Source organism: Festucalex cinctus, chromosome 15, assembly GCF_051991245.1.
Source record: "Festucalex cinctus isolate MCC-2025b chromosome 15, RoL_Fcin_1.0, whole genome shotgun sequence".
Classification (NCBI taxonomy): Eukaryota; Metazoa; Chordata; class Actinopteri; order Syngnathiformes; family Syngnathidae; genus Festucalex; species Festucalex cinctus.
The window spans coordinates 23,133,381-23,150,427 of NC_135425.1; the positions used below are offsets into that span (position 1 = coordinate 23,133,381).

The following is a 17,047-nucleotide window of genomic DNA, read 5'->3' on the forward strand; positions in this document are numbered from 1 at the left end:
CGGCGGCGAGTCGCGTCGGTCAACTTCCACGCGCAAGTTTCACGCACAATGGCGGGCTTACCTCGAGCGAGCGCGCCGGCCGGCAGAAGAAGCAGCAGCAGAAGCGGAAGCGGCAGCGGCGGCGGCGCGGCCGAAGTCGCGCGTCCCCCGGAGCTCCGGCGTCCCATCACGGCTGCTTTCGCGCCGGCTCTCCGCGTGATGCGCGCTCGCGCCCGCGCATTTGGCGGCTCGACGAGAGAGAGAGAGAGACTTACGGGGGGGAAAAAAACAAAAACAAAAAAACAAAAAAAGACCCACCAATTTCTTTTTTTAAAATTAAATAACAGAATAGAAATTCCGGTGTCTGCCAAGCCGCTACCTCGCGTTTGTAACGCAGTGCGGAGAAGATGAAGAAGGAGGCGAGAAAGAGGAAGAAGAGAGGAGGAGGAAGAGTTGCACTGTGACACAAGGCGGAGAAGGAAGGAGGAGAGAGAGAGAGAGAGAGAGAGAGAGAGAGAGAGAGAGAGTCACGTGGTGCTATTTTCTGCCTTACTAATTAATGAGCATCTGATTGCTGATTGGCCCAATGATCAATAAGGTGGGGGTTTTAAATTCCAAAATACTTGTGGTCTCTCAAGTCCTTGTTAATAAATAAATAAATAAATATTGAGTGATATCAGCTTTCCTGATACCTTGATGAATGATATTTAAAAGTTGTGCAATAATAAATCGTGCAATCGACTAATCCATTATCAAATTAATTGACAACTATTTATTATCGTTTAGACCTTGTTTAACTAAAATTTACCACATTTTAGCCTCTCAAAAAAATAAATATCCATATTTTCCATGAAAGCAGACTGATTCTCTTTGCGTTTCATCAAAATGAGACGTTTGCACACCAGCTTTTATTTTGGAAAGCATTTTTTTTTTTTTTGGACGATTTTCAGACCGATGTATGAGACCAAACTGAATGATAATCAATTATTTTTTGTGTACTGTCAATTTGAAATTATTTTCTGTTTTGAAAAAAAGGATGGAAATTTCTGAATTTTTTAAAATCTCTTTCACAGATTAATAAAAAATTAAAATTAATCGATTGTTAAAGGGATACTTACTTATTTAGCCATTTTTGGCAGTCAAACAATATTTTGCCTATAATAAATTTGATATTTTCATTATTTTTCACGTACAAATAGTACCTTTAAAAACATGAAAAAATCGATTTTACATGCGATTACTCTTTCATAATTCATTCTGTAGTATCGCTCGTGCTACCGGCACGCCTGTCAACAGTTGTTCGTAAATGAGCATCTTGACCTTGAGTAACCTCATTAGCATATCAAGCAGAGAGTGTGCAGTCAAGCCAGGTCGACCCCGGGACAATATTTCTGTCGGTAGCCGTAAACGCGCATCAAATATTCGGGGCGGGGGCGGCGACGGCCTCGAAGCCATCGAGCAGACCGGCGGAGCGAGAACGACAGAACGAGCTTTTGTCGCTATTTTATCGTCCCGCCCAAAGTGGCGTGGGCTCGCTCGCTCGCTCACCTTGAAGACGATGTCGTTTGTCCCGCTGATGACATCATCCGGCAGCAGCCGTCTGTCATGTGACAGCTCGGTGACAGCACATGACTGACACGTGTGAGGAATTATGGCTCAAAATAGCTCGGGAGCGTTTTCATGGGCGACGTTCGACTTCTTTCGTGACCCGGTGAAGTTATTTGTGGACAAATATAGTGCTTTAATGACATAAAAACTTATATTTTAATGCCATATCGTTTTTTTTTTTTTGTAGTTTATTTTTGCCTTAGAAAGTGTTACTGAGGCAAAAACATTTTTAAAGCCTATTGTAGACATTTTGTTGATTGTAAGTTCTGAAAATACATCAAACCATCCATCCATCCATCCATTTTCTTGACCGCTTATTCCTCACAAGGGTCGCGGGGGCTGCTGGCGCCTATCTCAGCTGGCTCTGGGCAGTAGGCGGGGGACACCCTGGACTGGTTGCCAGCCAATCACAGGGCACACAGAGACGAACAACCATCCACACTCACAAACACACCTAGGGACAATTTGGAGCGCCCAATTAACCTGCCATGCATGTCTTTGGAATCTGGGAGGAGACCGGAGTACCCGGAGAAGACCCACGCGGGCACGGGGAGAACATGCAAACTCCACCCAAGAAGGCCGGAGCCTGGACTCGAACCGGAGTCGCCCTATATATATATATATATATATATATATATATATATATATAGGTCAAAATGTGTGAAATGTGTCATATTGGTACCATCATATAATGTTTTAGGTCAAAGTATTGCATTCCTATGCCAAAATGAAATTGCCCCAAGTATCTTTTTAATTAAGATTCCGGCTCTATCCAACTCCTGATTGATCAACGCATCGATGAAGACGCCTCGATCTATACAACGTTAGCAGCAAGTCCACAAAGGGCTTTAACGAACAAACGGCAGCCGCTTTCACCGGGGGTCATTTTCCAACCATGGCAAATATTCACAGCCAATAAAAAAAAATAAAAAAAATAAAAAAAAACATCTCTAACATCCATCCATCCATCCATTTTCTTGACCGCTTATTCCTCACAAGGGTCGCGGGAACATCTCTAACATTTGTGTGTTTATTCTTAAAGGCGAGGCCCACGTCGGGCCCACGCGGGGTTCATCGGCGGCCGCCGCGCGTCCTTCTAAAACACACAAAGATGTGAATAGAAGCGTTTAGGCGGCGCGTCCTCGCTCGCCTCTGCGGCGCTCCGACGGCCTTGGGCGAGATAATAGAAGAGGAGCCGGGCCCAGGTGTCGTCGTGTGGGAGGTCTTTGCTCGTAGGCACGTTTGCGTGTCGCCGCTCGCTCGATAATGAACTCCTCTTCAGGCAAGTGTGCTTGCATGGCTTTATTGACAAAGGGAAACGTAATGTCACAGACTAATGTACCTTTTTTTTTTTTTTTTTTTGGTAAAATAAACAAATAAATAAATGTTGTGAATGCATTGTGGGTTGGGTCATGGGGTCATGTTGTTATGATGTTGATGTCAGTTTCTATGCAGTTGCCAAGGTCCTGCATTAGATATTCTTTGAATATAGGGATGGAAATTAAAACGTTTTAAAAATTGGATTCATCGATTAATCGACAAAATAATTAGAGATGACTGATTACAGATTACTCAGTTATTAAAAAAATAGTTGCAGCGCTCCTGTAAATGTTTTGGTCTTATAGAAACAGTCAATTTATCTACTTGAATTCGGGTTGTTAACTCACTAAACATTTCTGGAGAAAATTACTACTTTCCTGGCTAAAGTCAAGTCAAGTCACCTTTATTTATATATTTAAGTCAAGTCAAGTTTATTTATATATTTAAGTCAAGTCAAGTCACCTTTATTTATATATTTAAGTCAAGTCAAGTCATCTTTATTTATATATTTAAGTCAAGTCAAGTCACCTTTATTACATATTTAAGTCAAGTCACCTTCATTTATATATTTAAGTCAAGTCAAGTCACCTTTATATATTTAAGTCAAGTCAAGTCACCTTTATTTATATATTTAAGTCAAGTTAAGTTTATTTATATATTTAAGTCAAGTCACCTTTATTTATATATTTAAGTCAAGACAAGACAAGTCAAGTTTATTTATATGTTTAAGTCAAGTCAAGTCAAGTTTATTTATATATTTAAGTCAAGTCAAATCACCTCTATTCATATATTTAAGTCAAGTCAAGTTTATTTATATAGCGCTTTCAAAAGATGAAATATTGCACTTCCAATGTTTGACTTAGACTTTTTGTGATCAAATAGTGGTTTAACGGCAAAACAGAGGCAACACAATTACAACGTCATAGTCTAGCGTACTATTTTTGTAAAAAGAGCAATGTCTTAATGGCAGAAGACTGTAATTCTATAGCAAACTTTTGCTTGGCATTTATGTTTACTCACATGATTCCTTCTTCAATTTATTTTAGCTTTCTCTTTTATGTTTGCAGTCTTAGAAAATCACTGCCGATAAGCCAGAGGACGATGATCATGTTGATTAAAAAAAAAAAAAAAAAAAAAAAGTCCTCCGAGGTCAGCTTTTTTTTTTTTTTTTTGTAAATCAAATCTACGATTTGCCGAACATTTCATTGCTTTCAAGTGACTTATATAACGTGCCTTTTGCAATTACAGTAAAGCACAATTGAAAGGATCTCTCGCCGCGCCTCTCTGTGCTCCTGTGCTTCGTTTTTACAGCGTAAATGACCCTCGGTTGCATTCAAGGTTGTCGTAATGCTCTTTGTGCGTGTGAGTGTGCGTGTCACTCTATGTGGTAATGGATCCACAGTGTGTATGTGTGTGTGCCTGCCATGGGCCTTCACCTCTACTATACTGGCTCAAGCCTCAGAGAGCATCCCAGTGACAGGACCAGGGTCCGCCGAGCTAATCAGACCCCCGGGACCCGCTCTCCGACAAAACGGGAATCCTCTCGTTGCTGCACTCCAGGACAAAGTCACCGTGAGGGTCTTTTGGCGACCTGGATGGCTGGGGAACGTACTTCAATACGGGGACTCCAGTTACCTGACTTGACTGAAATCAGACTCAAGTTGCCAATTTCAGAACGAGCAACGGAATGGAAGGCTCGCCTTGACGTCGATTGACTTCAAAATTAGAGATACAAAATCGATTGTTTCGTAAGAGCCGTTAGCGGTTCGTTTGAAAGCGCATCACGATGCCCACTACTCATTCGATTCGTGGAGCGCGAAATGAATGAAGGGCAGTTCAATTTGAAAGTTGCACGATTTGATTCGATTCGATTCAGTGCGATTCGATACGATACGGGCTAAGTTCGAGAGGCTGTGACTTGTTTTGTTGTCATTTTAAAGTTTAAAATGTACCTCAAATGTGCTATTTCCTTCTAAGATATATCTTCCCAAAAAAAAAAAAAAGATGATTCGATACACATCTTGATATATTTCAAAGTGGTACGACTCTATTCTGTTCCGTGCACTCTCATCTTTAACTCATTTGCTCCCAAAAACATATAAATACGTTTTATTTTAAAGTTTTAAGTGTCCCAAAGACGTATTTATACGTTTGTTTGTTTGTTTGTTTTTTTAAGTTTTCTTTTTTTTTATGCTAGAGCACACAGAAGGCTTTGATGCAGCCCCTCAACTGCAAAGAACATTTGAAGAAATGGTAGTTATTACACAAACGACCAGCAGGTGGCAGCAGAACAAAGGTCATCAACCAGGGACATGTTGAAAAACATTTGTAATTACTCATTCTAAATAGATTTGTGATTAAAGATGAAACGGGGCTATATTCTAATGCTAATTGCTGCAAAATGGAAACAGATAGAAATTTACTTTTTTTTTCTTGATGAAAGAAGAGACTTTAATCTTTCTTTTGGTAGGTTCCATGCTTTTATAGCAATTGAACACAATATTCTGTGGACCTTGCAAAATCAGTCCAAATCCAATAAAACAGCCAGGAGTGAAGGGGATTGTTTCTGTGAAAAGGAATGAGTTAAAAAATGATTTCCGGTTCAAACCAGTTTTCTTTACACCCCTAATACATACGTATATTTGATACACGCTGATGTCATATTTCCGAATGAAATACGACAACACCACACACGTAGTGCCGAATCTAACAAAAATCGCGATACACCACCTACACCACAAATTAGACCCGCTTTTCGCGAGTCTAAAATCTAGTCTACTTTTTGTCACCATTTTGGCAAATTCACAAACACGTGAAATTGGACTCGCCCCGGCACAAAAATGACAATGTGCCCGTGTTTTTACGCTGAGCGCACAAACAACACTGCTGACTACTCTCGTTGTTTATGTTCACTTTTGTCACATACTGCTCATTTATAGACTATTTTTGACACCTATATGGGTTTTATTGCGACATACGGCCGCTGTTCCATCCTCATGCGCATATAAACTACTTATCATTCATGCACTGTACAGTGCTGCTCTCATTCAGTCTCACTGCCGGCTGTTTCAAATCTATACATGGACATTTTTTATCCGTGATATTATTCCATGTATACAAAATCACCGCAACCCGGCTTTGTGTTTCCTGACGCCGCCGTCGGCTCAGAGGCATTTTCCCGCGGAGTGCGCCGAGACGCACTCCTCCCACTTTATGGAAATCAAATGCCAAAATTGACTTACTGGAATCCCCCTGAAAGCCCTCCGCTAATCTTGCCCCGAAGCTTCTGACATTCACGTAAAGGTGCAGAAAAGAAGAGGAGCGTCTTCGTCGATTGGCAGGGGTGGAGGCGAGGGGGAGGGGGTGGAGTTATCGGCACTGCCAATCAGCCGTCCGGCGATGCAGCCCAGGATTGTGGTTCTCGGGAACTGACGAGGGAGCGGATACGCACGCGCGAGAGGCCGGACGCGGAATAGGAATGACTACACGCTTGTTTGTATGTTCGGCGAGTGCGGCGGGGGAAAAAAAAAAAAAAAACAGCCTGCAGATGTAAGTTTAATGACGCGGGTCAAGTATAAAACACAAGTGACAGACGGAAGCGGCCTTTAAGGGGCGCTGGCCCGCTGCACACGCAAATAAAACCACCCGCTTGCGTGTCGCCCTCCCGGGAACGACGTCCAGATTTAAACGCGCTCGCCCGTAAACGAATCGGACTGCTGCCGACGCGGGCCGCCGATTCCATCGCCGCTCGGTGTGAAAGGTACAAGCACAGAATGTCAAGTCCACGCGGGGATTTCTCGGCTCTCGCGCCGGTATCGTTGGCGTGACGATGGCTAGCTGTATCGCAGATCATCACGCCCGCCGCTGCTTTATCACACAGGTGATTGTGTTTTTGTAAAAGCGCAACTGATTTTTTTTAGGCCGATGCCAATTCTGATATTTAGCTGAATAAAATTCCGATATCTGATTACTCGGACAAACATTCGACAGTTTTACAAAACTTAGTCCTTTCGTATTTGTTTATAACTTTATCTTTTTTTGACGATTTTGTTTTTGGGGGCGGAGTTCGAATGTCTTGTGTTGTAACTAGTGTTGTTCCGATACCGTTTTTTGGCCTCTGATACGATTCCGATACCCAGCTTCGGCTGATACCGATACCTAAGTTTTTTTATTTTGTTTTTTTTTCACTGTCCTGCCATTGGTTCAGAGCATTCAAGGGCCAATAGGATAACTTAGATCGGCATGCAGTGAACATGTCACATATCAGTGAATGTTGTGCACAAGCAAGAAAAATCCTATATTAGCGTTGGAATTAATGGTATCGGCATGTTACTTGTGAATACTCACCGATACCGATACCACTGTTTTAATGCAGTATCGGGGCCTCTGCCGATACCAGTATCGGTATCGGAACAACCCTAATTGTAACGTGTTAATGTGTGGGGGAAAAAAATAAAAAATAAGAAATCAGCTGATTTTTGCATAATTAAAAGAGTTTAAATGGCCAGCTAATATTGTTGTATGCTCTCAATGTGTTGCTACTCCGCATGCGAACATTTATGCTAATTTTCATGAACATTTCGCAATGTATGCTAGCATTAAGCTGGTGGACTTTTAGATTAAATATATTGTTTGAGGGAGCATTTTAGTGTTTAATTATACAATGTTATGTTGTTTTTGTTTTATGTGCCAGATTACAGTAAATATCAACTGGAAGTGACTTAAAACAGCTTGAAGCAAACATGCTGAGCCTCTTATTTTGGAAAACAGTGCGAGTATTAGAGTAAGAATAGGTGGTATAAAAAAAATAAAAAAAAGGCATAGGTATATTAATCTACTGTTACACATCCGATACTCCAGTTTTGCAAAAAACAGTGGCCTGTTTTTTGTTTTTTTTTGTTATTTTTAACCCCTTACAAAGTTCTCATCTCAGCTGTTTTTAAAAAAGGCTTTGTGAAAGGTACCAGCGGAAAGCAGCTATTGCACACGTCACGCCGCGGTTTGTCTGAAAGGTACAGTATTGATCATTTTCAAGTGTAATTTTGCCAGATTTGTGTGTGAAAGGGGCTTCCATCTTCTCAGAAACAAAAATGAGCGCTATTGTGTTTATCAGCCATTTCCTGGCAGTCTTGAAAGCATTTCAGGACAAACACCATGTTTGATATGCATATGTGTGTTTGCATTGCGAGGACAGTGTGTGTGTGTTGTAAGGGGTGTGTATGTAGGGTGGAGGGGGTGTTGCAAATATAAAACCGGGCCGTCTGCCAGCGACGCCTCCGGCTGCGTACATCTTAAAACAGCGAAAAGCTCTCCCGCCGCAAAAGTTCAGACGGTGTGTCGGGTCCTGGGAGACCAATTATGTGTTTGTTTCATTCCTGCTCAAATCTCTTGTCTCGCCGCTTTGCAAAACAAAACGCCGAACGTGATCAACAGCGCAGGGACGGGAAACGTTTGCGTCTGCCGAAATGTCACATCGGAGCCGTGGCCGTGTGTCGGAGTGCGCCTGTTGTCTGCGTGCCGCGTCGTACGTCCGCCTCTCGGTCTATCTCCGAAGGCCTCATTAAGTGCTCGTCAATCAGCCGCGTAGCTAGCATACATGTAACACAGCCCCTTTCTCGCCGCTTATTAAAGCAGGGAATCCTTAGTAAGTTTTACAGGTTGACGTTCGGTGTGATTGACACTCATTGAGAGTTTTGAAGTAGACCTGCAAATTTAATAGCTTTAGGGGTTGTGTCAAAAGAGTTGAAGGGTAGTACTGGAGTTGTGTGAAAGCAAGCGGGTAGAAAGCAAGGGACCGGGGTGTAGATTTGACCACATGAGAGTCACTTCTAGTGAAGAATATAGGAAAATATATGCACATCGTTATGTTTACGCATAAGACAAAATAGTGGTAATGGTTTCACACATTCAGTGGACATCCCTGGCTTCACTATTTCCTTTCACACAGCCACACAGCTTTTGTGACGTGTTGTGAAAAGTTGTTGGCAAAGATGTATCTTAATAGTGATGTTCTTTCTGCTGACTAACTGTGGCAAAAAAATCTTCTCCCGACTAAAAGACGAGGGTAGCATTGTTTTAAATCAGTTTTGCTTGTCTGCCGGTGTGAATTGCACCTCTGGGGGTGACGGCCAAGCCCCCCCCCACACACACACACACACACACTCTGCACCGACCTTGAGCCGGGAGGAAGAGAGACGGTGCAGGCCGGGTAACGATTGGCTCCCCCCCAAAGTGGAGCAGTCACCTGTCGCCAACAATCAGCTTGGCGCTCTTTCTTCAAACGACGAGCTGAGAGCTTCGGCGGCGACGGGAACACTCGGGTGTCAGAGATGCGGGAATCTGCTAACGGCAAGTCGAGACAGAAACGAGACCTGAAAAATGTGAAGTTTGGTCAACAAAACGACCGACACCGTTAATCACGTGATTTGACTCACTGATTCACTCAAGACCTAAACTATTTATTCTCTCACCTACCTACCTACACAACTAAACTAACTAAAACTAAACAAACTTACCTAACTAAACCCAGTCACTCGTTCGCTCACCTACCTACCTACCTACCTACACTAAAACTCCCTCATCTAAATGACTCAACTAAACAAACTCACCCAAATAACTAAGCAGTCACTAACTAACTAACTAACTAACTAACTAACACACCCTCACCTAAACTACTCAACTAAACAAACTCACTCACTTAAATAACGAAACAAACTCACTCACATAAATAACTAATCCCAGTCACTCACCTAACTAACTAACTAACTTAGACAACTCAATGAAACTAACTAACTAAGCAAGCTCACTCACCTAAACGACTCAAACAACAAACAAACAAAAAACTAACTAACTAACTAACAGCCTCACCTAAACTACTCAACTAAACAAACTCTCACATAAATAACTAATCCCAGTCACTCACCTAACTAACTAACTGAACAAGCTCACTCGCCTAAATGACTCAACGAAACAAACAAAAAAATAACTCACTAACTAACTAACTAACTAACTAACTAACCAACCACAGAAAAGATGTAGAAGATGTCTAAGCTGTAATGTGTGAATGTGTGTAGAATACACCAAAGCTAACGTCTAAGGCGAAGGCTAGTCAATGGGTGACGAAAAGATGGAGAGGCCAGAGAGGTGAGCGGTGCACTCCGTCAACAACGTGGCAGCTTGTTGGAAGCAGGATTGATAAGGAGGATGCTTGTTAGCTCACACGCACACACAACACGTACACAAACATGCACACAAACACGCACACGCACACTCTCTCTGCGTGGTTTCATCTGTCAGCATAACAAGAGCTCACATGAACAAATGGGCTGTAGGGGTGCAGGTGTCAAGGCCCAGCCTTAATATGAAATAATAAAGCGTACACAGGAAGTCGGAGGGGGAGGGGAGGGCATTAGCGGGCCAATCGGGGAGCGGCGTGATGGATGAAGTCGACGGCGACGGGGAAGAAGAGCGGCACACGTCACATGGAGTTATTTGCGGCGCCGGCTCACTTATTTGGCGGGTGAGCGCCGGCTTAAATCAATCCATTAGATCCATCCATCACGCCGCTATCTCGGCGGGAGTCAAACGCCTGATGGATGCGCTCGCGTCCGCCGGGATTCCGCCGTAACTACCAGACTCCCGCCGATTCCATTTGCAACTTGTGGAGCCGAGTGCGCAGCGGGTGACGGGAATAAACCAGGCGGGCCACATAAATGTTCATGAGATGTAAATAATTACGGTATTACGCTATTTGGAGGCAAATAGCGAAAAACAGCGACTTATTGATGCCCCTCTAATTTTATTTATAATTACCCATGTTGATAGTTTAAGCCATAAGTGTGACGCTAACTGTGATCCCAAAACACTTTAATATCATTTCAAACTCATCTGACATTATCCTTAAAAATAAATGGCTCACTCATGAGTTGATCTCTGGGACTCTCTATAACTTCCACTCACACTAACTTAACTCCGCCCCAATGTACAAAGCTTGATGCAAGCTGGCTGAAATGAACAAGTGAAAATACTTTTCTGCACTAATATTTCTCATGTAGTTCCAACTAATTCAAATATAACGGTCACCGAACGCAACTAATGCACACAATGAACTCGCTCAACTATCCACCGAGTCAGTTAACCCATTCATGTAATTCACCTAACTCATTCAGCGTACCCACTTAACTATCAAGACATTTACTAACGACCAGGTCACCTAACACGACTAATTTACTCACTTGAGAAAAAAAAAAAAAAAAAAAAAACTAACTCAACTAAGTCACTCAGCAAACTCAGTCATCAAACAGATCCGATCACTCAACTAAATGACTTGACTTGACTGACTGACTCACTCACTCACTCACTCACTCACATAACTAAACATACTATAAATTGCGCCTAAATAACAAAATTCACCATCTCACCGAAATAACTAAAATAACTCACTCAGCTAAATAAATAAACAAATTAACTCACTCACTCATTCACTCACTCACTCATCTAAATCATTAAACTAACTCAGTCACCTAAATAACTTACTCAGTCACTCACCGAAATAACTAATTCACTCACATAATCCAATTTACTTAATATCACTCATACAAGCTCAACCAGTTTTATTTACACAATCAGCATCAACTAACTCATATGACTAACAAATTAATAACTAAATAGCTGGATTCACTCACTCGCTAATTTATTCAGTCACTCAACTACAGTAACTTACTCCACAAACGTACTCACTCAACTAAGCAATCGACCGACTGACCGACTAGCTGATTGACTGATTGATTACTGTATAACTAAGCATCAAAGAGTGATCCCTCATCTCAAAGCCGTCATCCCGGGTTGAGGTAATGAGGAGCCATTTCCCCAGCCTGCCTCCATGAGGAGCATTGAAATTGTTTGCCCACGCGAGGCAAAGGTGACGGAATGTAAACGTTGACTTTTCCAATCGCTTTGTTTTTTTGCACTTTCTCATCAGCCATCCGGCCGACAGTAGTCGACCTTTTCACTTTGGCGCGAGTGCGGTAAAAGTGCTTAAAGCCGCTCGATGAAACAATTGCGGCCGGGAGGAAGCGACGCGAGGCGGAGAAGCCCTCCGAATGGGCGGGCGAGCGCCGGCATCCGTCAGCGACGAGGCGCCGCCTATTGCCTCTGTAAATCTCTCCCTCATCCGTCTCCTTTGGCGCGGCCGCTGCCTCCATCGGCCACGCCTGTCGCAGAATGGCAGCAATGATGGGTGGCTACACGCTCACGTTTCAGCATTGCGGGCCAAACGTGGTGATATACCGAGATGCTCGCTCGGCAGGACGAGCTTCGGATGTGAATGTTAATTTTGCAAATGATCAACTGACTCGGTCACTCTACTAATAAGCTTTAACTTTTGATTTACTTTAAACATTTACACCCATCAAAGCCAATTAAACAACTTATTCAACTAACTAGCTTAATTAACTCACTTGATTAACTCGCTTATTCAACTCAGTCACTCACTCAACCAACCCAACTAACTTGCGCACTCAACTTTTCTCAACTCACTCACTCACTCACAAATCTACTAAACTTAAATAATCCAGTTTACCTACTCAACCAGCCCTGCACTGACGCAAACGACTAATAACCTACTTAATTTACTCATCTAACCAACTCACTCAACTTACTCACTCAACCAACTCTTACTCAACTAACAACTGCTCACCTTAACAACTCACTTGGCCAACTTACTCAAACACGTAACTCAGTTAACCAACTCACTCAGCCAGCTAATATACTGACGCAATCCTTACTTTAAACTTTTTCAAATGAACTTAAACAACTTAGTCAACTAACTAACTTACTCGATTACTGGCTCCCTCGCTCACTCGTTCACTAATCATGCAATTTACTAAATTTGTCAGTTAACCAATTCACTCAGCCAACTCCCTCAACTAACTCACTCAACTAACAAGCTTACTCAATTAAAGTCTCATCTAACTTAATCAAAATAGTTGCTAACTCAGCTAACCCACTAAACCATCTTATTTCCTAAACCAACTAAGTAAATATTTTTAATCCACTCAGTCAACCAACTTCCCTTTAACTAGCTTACTCAACCAACACACAACTTTTTTTTTTTTTTACAAAGTTGCTCACCTAACAAACTGACTCACTCGCCCACTCATTCACGCTTTCTGAAAGTTGTCTCAACTAATCAACTCTTTTAACCGACTTACTGAATTAATTCAACTCAGCAGACTAAGCTAGTTAGGGATAGGACGGCGTTAAAGGGGTTTACGCTCAGATCTGCAAATCTGTTCATGTCTTGGGGCTTTTGTCCCGACTGGAAAGCACCCATGTAGGTAGCTGAGTCAGATGAAGCCTGGGAACATTCGTCATCCTGGCGGTCCGTGACTAATGTTGTTGTTGCTCGAACCTTGTGAACAAACTACAAAGCTTACACTTTTTGTCTGTCGTATATATTATATTATACACACAATGCATTTCTGGAAAACCATCACGACATGTCTCATGCAAATGAGATCCCGCCTCCTGTGTCTCCTTCAGCAGCAGACTGCTTACAGCAGTGCAGTTACTGTCCACTTTCCACCATTTTGCAACGTGCAGGGTCATCTGCACTGGATGTGGTATTTTTGTCAACAATGAGGCAACTGCCAGGAGCTTCACCACAACGTAGCGTCGACTGACGTCTGCTTGATAATAGGGATGTAACGATAATGGCAATATGGTGATATCGCGATATTAAAACTGCCACAATATATCGTTGTCATCATATTAAAAGCAGCTCAACTGTTTAAAAAAAAAAAAAAGTCAGGTTGAATTCCATTTGTGCAGTTCTAGCACCCTCTGGTGGCTCGTTTTTTTTTAGTGCAGTTTAATTTTCACAGGGCATGTTTTGGCCCTTCTTATGTTTAAAAGCCACGTTAATGGTCAGATGAGAGGAAACATAACATGCTTGTTAAATAGAGTCAAAAGTAGTACCTCAATATTTATACAGTATTATATATGATATTTATTTATATATTATATATCTTTATATATAATATTTATATTTTTGTTTTTCATTGCTGTAATGTACAAAAACACAATAATGTGTGGTGTGTTTTTTTTTTTGTTTTTTTTTAGTATGAGCTCTTTTTTTTTTTTTTACAATGTTGTGACCTTTTTTTGTATCACCAACATCCCCACAATATCATGATAATTATCGTATCGCGACCTTCATATCGTGATGATCTCGTATCGTGATGTTTGGATATCGTTACATCCCTACTTGATAAACAATCCATCTCAAGTTAAAATTAAGTACTGTAAATTGAACTGAGAGAGAGAGAGAGAGAGAGAGAGAGAGAGAGAGAGAGAGAGAGAGAGAGAGAGAGAGAGAGAGAGAGAGAGAGAGAGAGAGAGAGAGGCCTAAATGGGACAGAATTGAACTTGATCTACATTTTGCTACCCTCCTACGGACCAACTATCATCTGTTAGAAAACTGCAGTTGTTTACATTCAAACTCAGCTTGTAGCAAATGCGCCATATTCTTATTCTAATGCGTTTTGTTTTATGGCTAGCATGTTGTTACAGTTGCCGTCACTTTGCCTCACCTGTACTGTACACTGCACAAGAGCACCAAAAGAGGACCACCTTACCTTGTGCTAAAACTTGAAGCAGCGCTTCCAGTCAAAGTTGGTACTCCCTGCTTCCCGTGCACCACTTATAGGCTCGTCATGGCAACCGTCAGCCAGTGTGTGCGCGCGTGTACGTGCACTTTTATCAGCAGTGCATTCCCTTCCCGTGCCTGCCTCCTTGTTCCACAGTGCTGCACCGATCCACTTTTTTATTTTCCCCCCACCGCGCCTGAATTGGTTTAATTAAATCGTGGGGGTCCTGAGTAACGTGCTGATGAATTTCAAGGAGCGCGGGGACGCGTATACGGAAGGTGGAACCCGCGGCAGCTCGGCCCCAAACGGTTGCAAGGTTTGACATTCACGCCACGCGCTTAAATGTAATATCCTCGCGTTCATCAGCGCGCATGTTAATCACAGATTTCCGATTGCATTGTCGCTAATGGACTGGACTGCGTATCCGTCATTATAATTCCGCTTTTTCTCCCGCGTTCAGGTGCTGACATGATGTGATGTCGTTAATTCATTTCCGCTTGCGTTCATTGGGATTTTTTTATTTTTTTACATTCGACATCCGCATATTAAATCCGCTAATGGACGAGCAGCGGCCTGAGCCGACGATAAACGAGCACGAAGTGAGGGGACGCATGCATCATCTTCATCATGAGGTGGTTTTTATGAGGAGGAGGAGGAGGAGGAGAAGGAGGAGGAAGAGGAGCTAGCTTTGTGTGCCCAAATATGTTTAGCTTGTGCTTGTAGTTATTTAAAAGTAGGGGTTAAGCCAGGCTTTGGGCTTTAAATGAGGGTTTCAAGCCAGGGTTGGGGTTTCAAAGTTGGGATTCCACTCACCACTTTACGCTAGCTTCGTGGTGAAAAACGGTAGCAAATTATGAAGCGACGCAGACAAAAAAAAAAAAAAAAAAAAAAAATAAAAAAAATAAAAAAATAAAAATGAAGCGGCAGACAAAACGACCAGCCGTACACGCTACCAGAGAAAAACTATACTGTAACACACAAACAATGACAACTGCCTTCAGTAAATTAAGAGAGACAATTGATTTGATAACTTTACTTACCCAACTGCTACCGAAATGGCGAATTCTGTTATCGCTCACTCGAAGCCAGGCTCCAACAGACCACTGGCGGGCTTTTTCCCTCTTCTTTTTCTTGTCTTGTTGGGTTTAGCGGTGATAAACTATAGCGCCCCCCATTTCCGGTTGAAACAAGCTAGGCATTACATTTGACAAAATCAATTAAATCATGTTCGTTCAACGCATAAGAAACACATACATTCAACATCCACCACAAGCACTTTGATTTGAGCTGATTAAATCATGCTGATTCACGGAATGTAAATGAATTGCGCAGCATCTACTACATTTCTTTTTGTAAATTCAAAGACCTGATGTTTCTCGTTTTTTCCAGTGTAATTGGTGTAATAAAGGAGCATGGCGTGTTGATGAACAAGAATCGAAAGGAGGAAAGTTGGAGGAAGAAGTGGAGGAGGGTTGACGTGGTATAGGCAGGAGGGCGATGAGGAGGAGGAGGAGGAAGTGGAGGAGGCGAAGCAGGAAGTGGAGCTGGAAGAGGAGAAACAGGAGGTGAAGGAGGGGGGAAGGAGGAGAAGGAGCATGAGAAAGAGGAGGCAGAAGAGTGGGATGACAAAAAGAAGCATGAGGAGGAAGAGGATGAGAAAACGTGGAGGTGGAGAATAAAAAAAGAGGAGCTGAAGGAAGAGCGATGACGGGGGATGAAAGAGGGGGAGGAAGAGAAACAGTGGGGGGAAGAGGAGGGTGAGAAAAGAGGGTGAAAAGAGGATGAAGAGGAGGTGGTAGAGCAAGAGGAAGGGTGGAGGAGGAGGGAGGTGAGGAATTTAAAACTCAGCAGGAAACAAGCCAAATGTTGAACGTTAGCTAACATTTTGCTGCCGTTTGAACCTCATTTCCAGACCGACGTCGGCGTGTGCGCGTGCGCCTGCGCGAAAAGCTCCCGTGTTCTCATTAGATTGGCCTCCGATGCGGAACGCTCGAACGGTGGGTGCGTTTGTTTATTTAGCTTGCGGTAGCCGTGCGGTGTGCTCAGCCACACGCGAGGCTGCAGGAGAAGCCAAAACGCAAATCCCGACTAAATGATTCCAATAAGCCTTCATCTACTCTCTGGAAAAACCAAATGTGAAAATCTGGCATTAAAGCAGAAGCAAGAAATAAAAGCAATAAAGATTCACCTGTGGCCAGTCTGCATTTGTAGCAGCAAATCAATTTTATATTTAATACAGAGCTGTCATTCAATTGTCAAGTCAGGGTTATGATTTCAAATTAGGGTTTTCAGGGAAGTTTTGTGTTTCCAAGTAGAATTTCAAGTCAGGCTTTCCAAATTAGAGTTTTAAAACAAGGTTAGGGTTCCAACCAAGGTTTCAAGTCAAGGTTAGGGTTTCAAATTATTTCCATGATTATTTCCTCAAAATATATTAACACGCTTTTATAGTTGCAAGTAACCCACGCGGGCATGGCGACCGGCTGTTGACTTTC

The 17,047-nt window shown here is 42.5% G+C and overlaps 1 protein-coding gene across 12 annotated transcripts in view; it reads right to left on the reverse strand.

Moving 5' to 3' along the window:
- unc5da (unc-5 netrin receptor Da) overlaps positions 1–17,047 on the reverse strand; it is a 134,725-nt gene that overhangs the window by 88,580 nt on the left and 29,098 nt on the right. Inside the window, exons 1-3 of one of the 12 annotated variants that reach the window (XM_077497054.1) lie at positions 15,596–15,897; positions 9,081–9,246; positions 62–227 (exon numbers count right to left, since the gene is read on the reverse strand). In XM_077497054.1, the coding sequence (XP_077353180.1) occupies positions 62–167 (106 nt within the window). In that variant the 5' untranslated portion in view covers positions 168–227; positions 9,081–9,246; positions 15,596–15,897. Of the gene's footprint in view, positions 1–61; positions 228–297; positions 454–1,527; positions 1,562–9,080; positions 9,279–14,543; positions 14,668–15,595; positions 15,898–17,047 lie in introns of those variants that run through there. The other 11 variants (XM_077497057.1, XM_077497058.1, XM_077497059.1 and 8 more) reach the window with 11 other exon arrangements.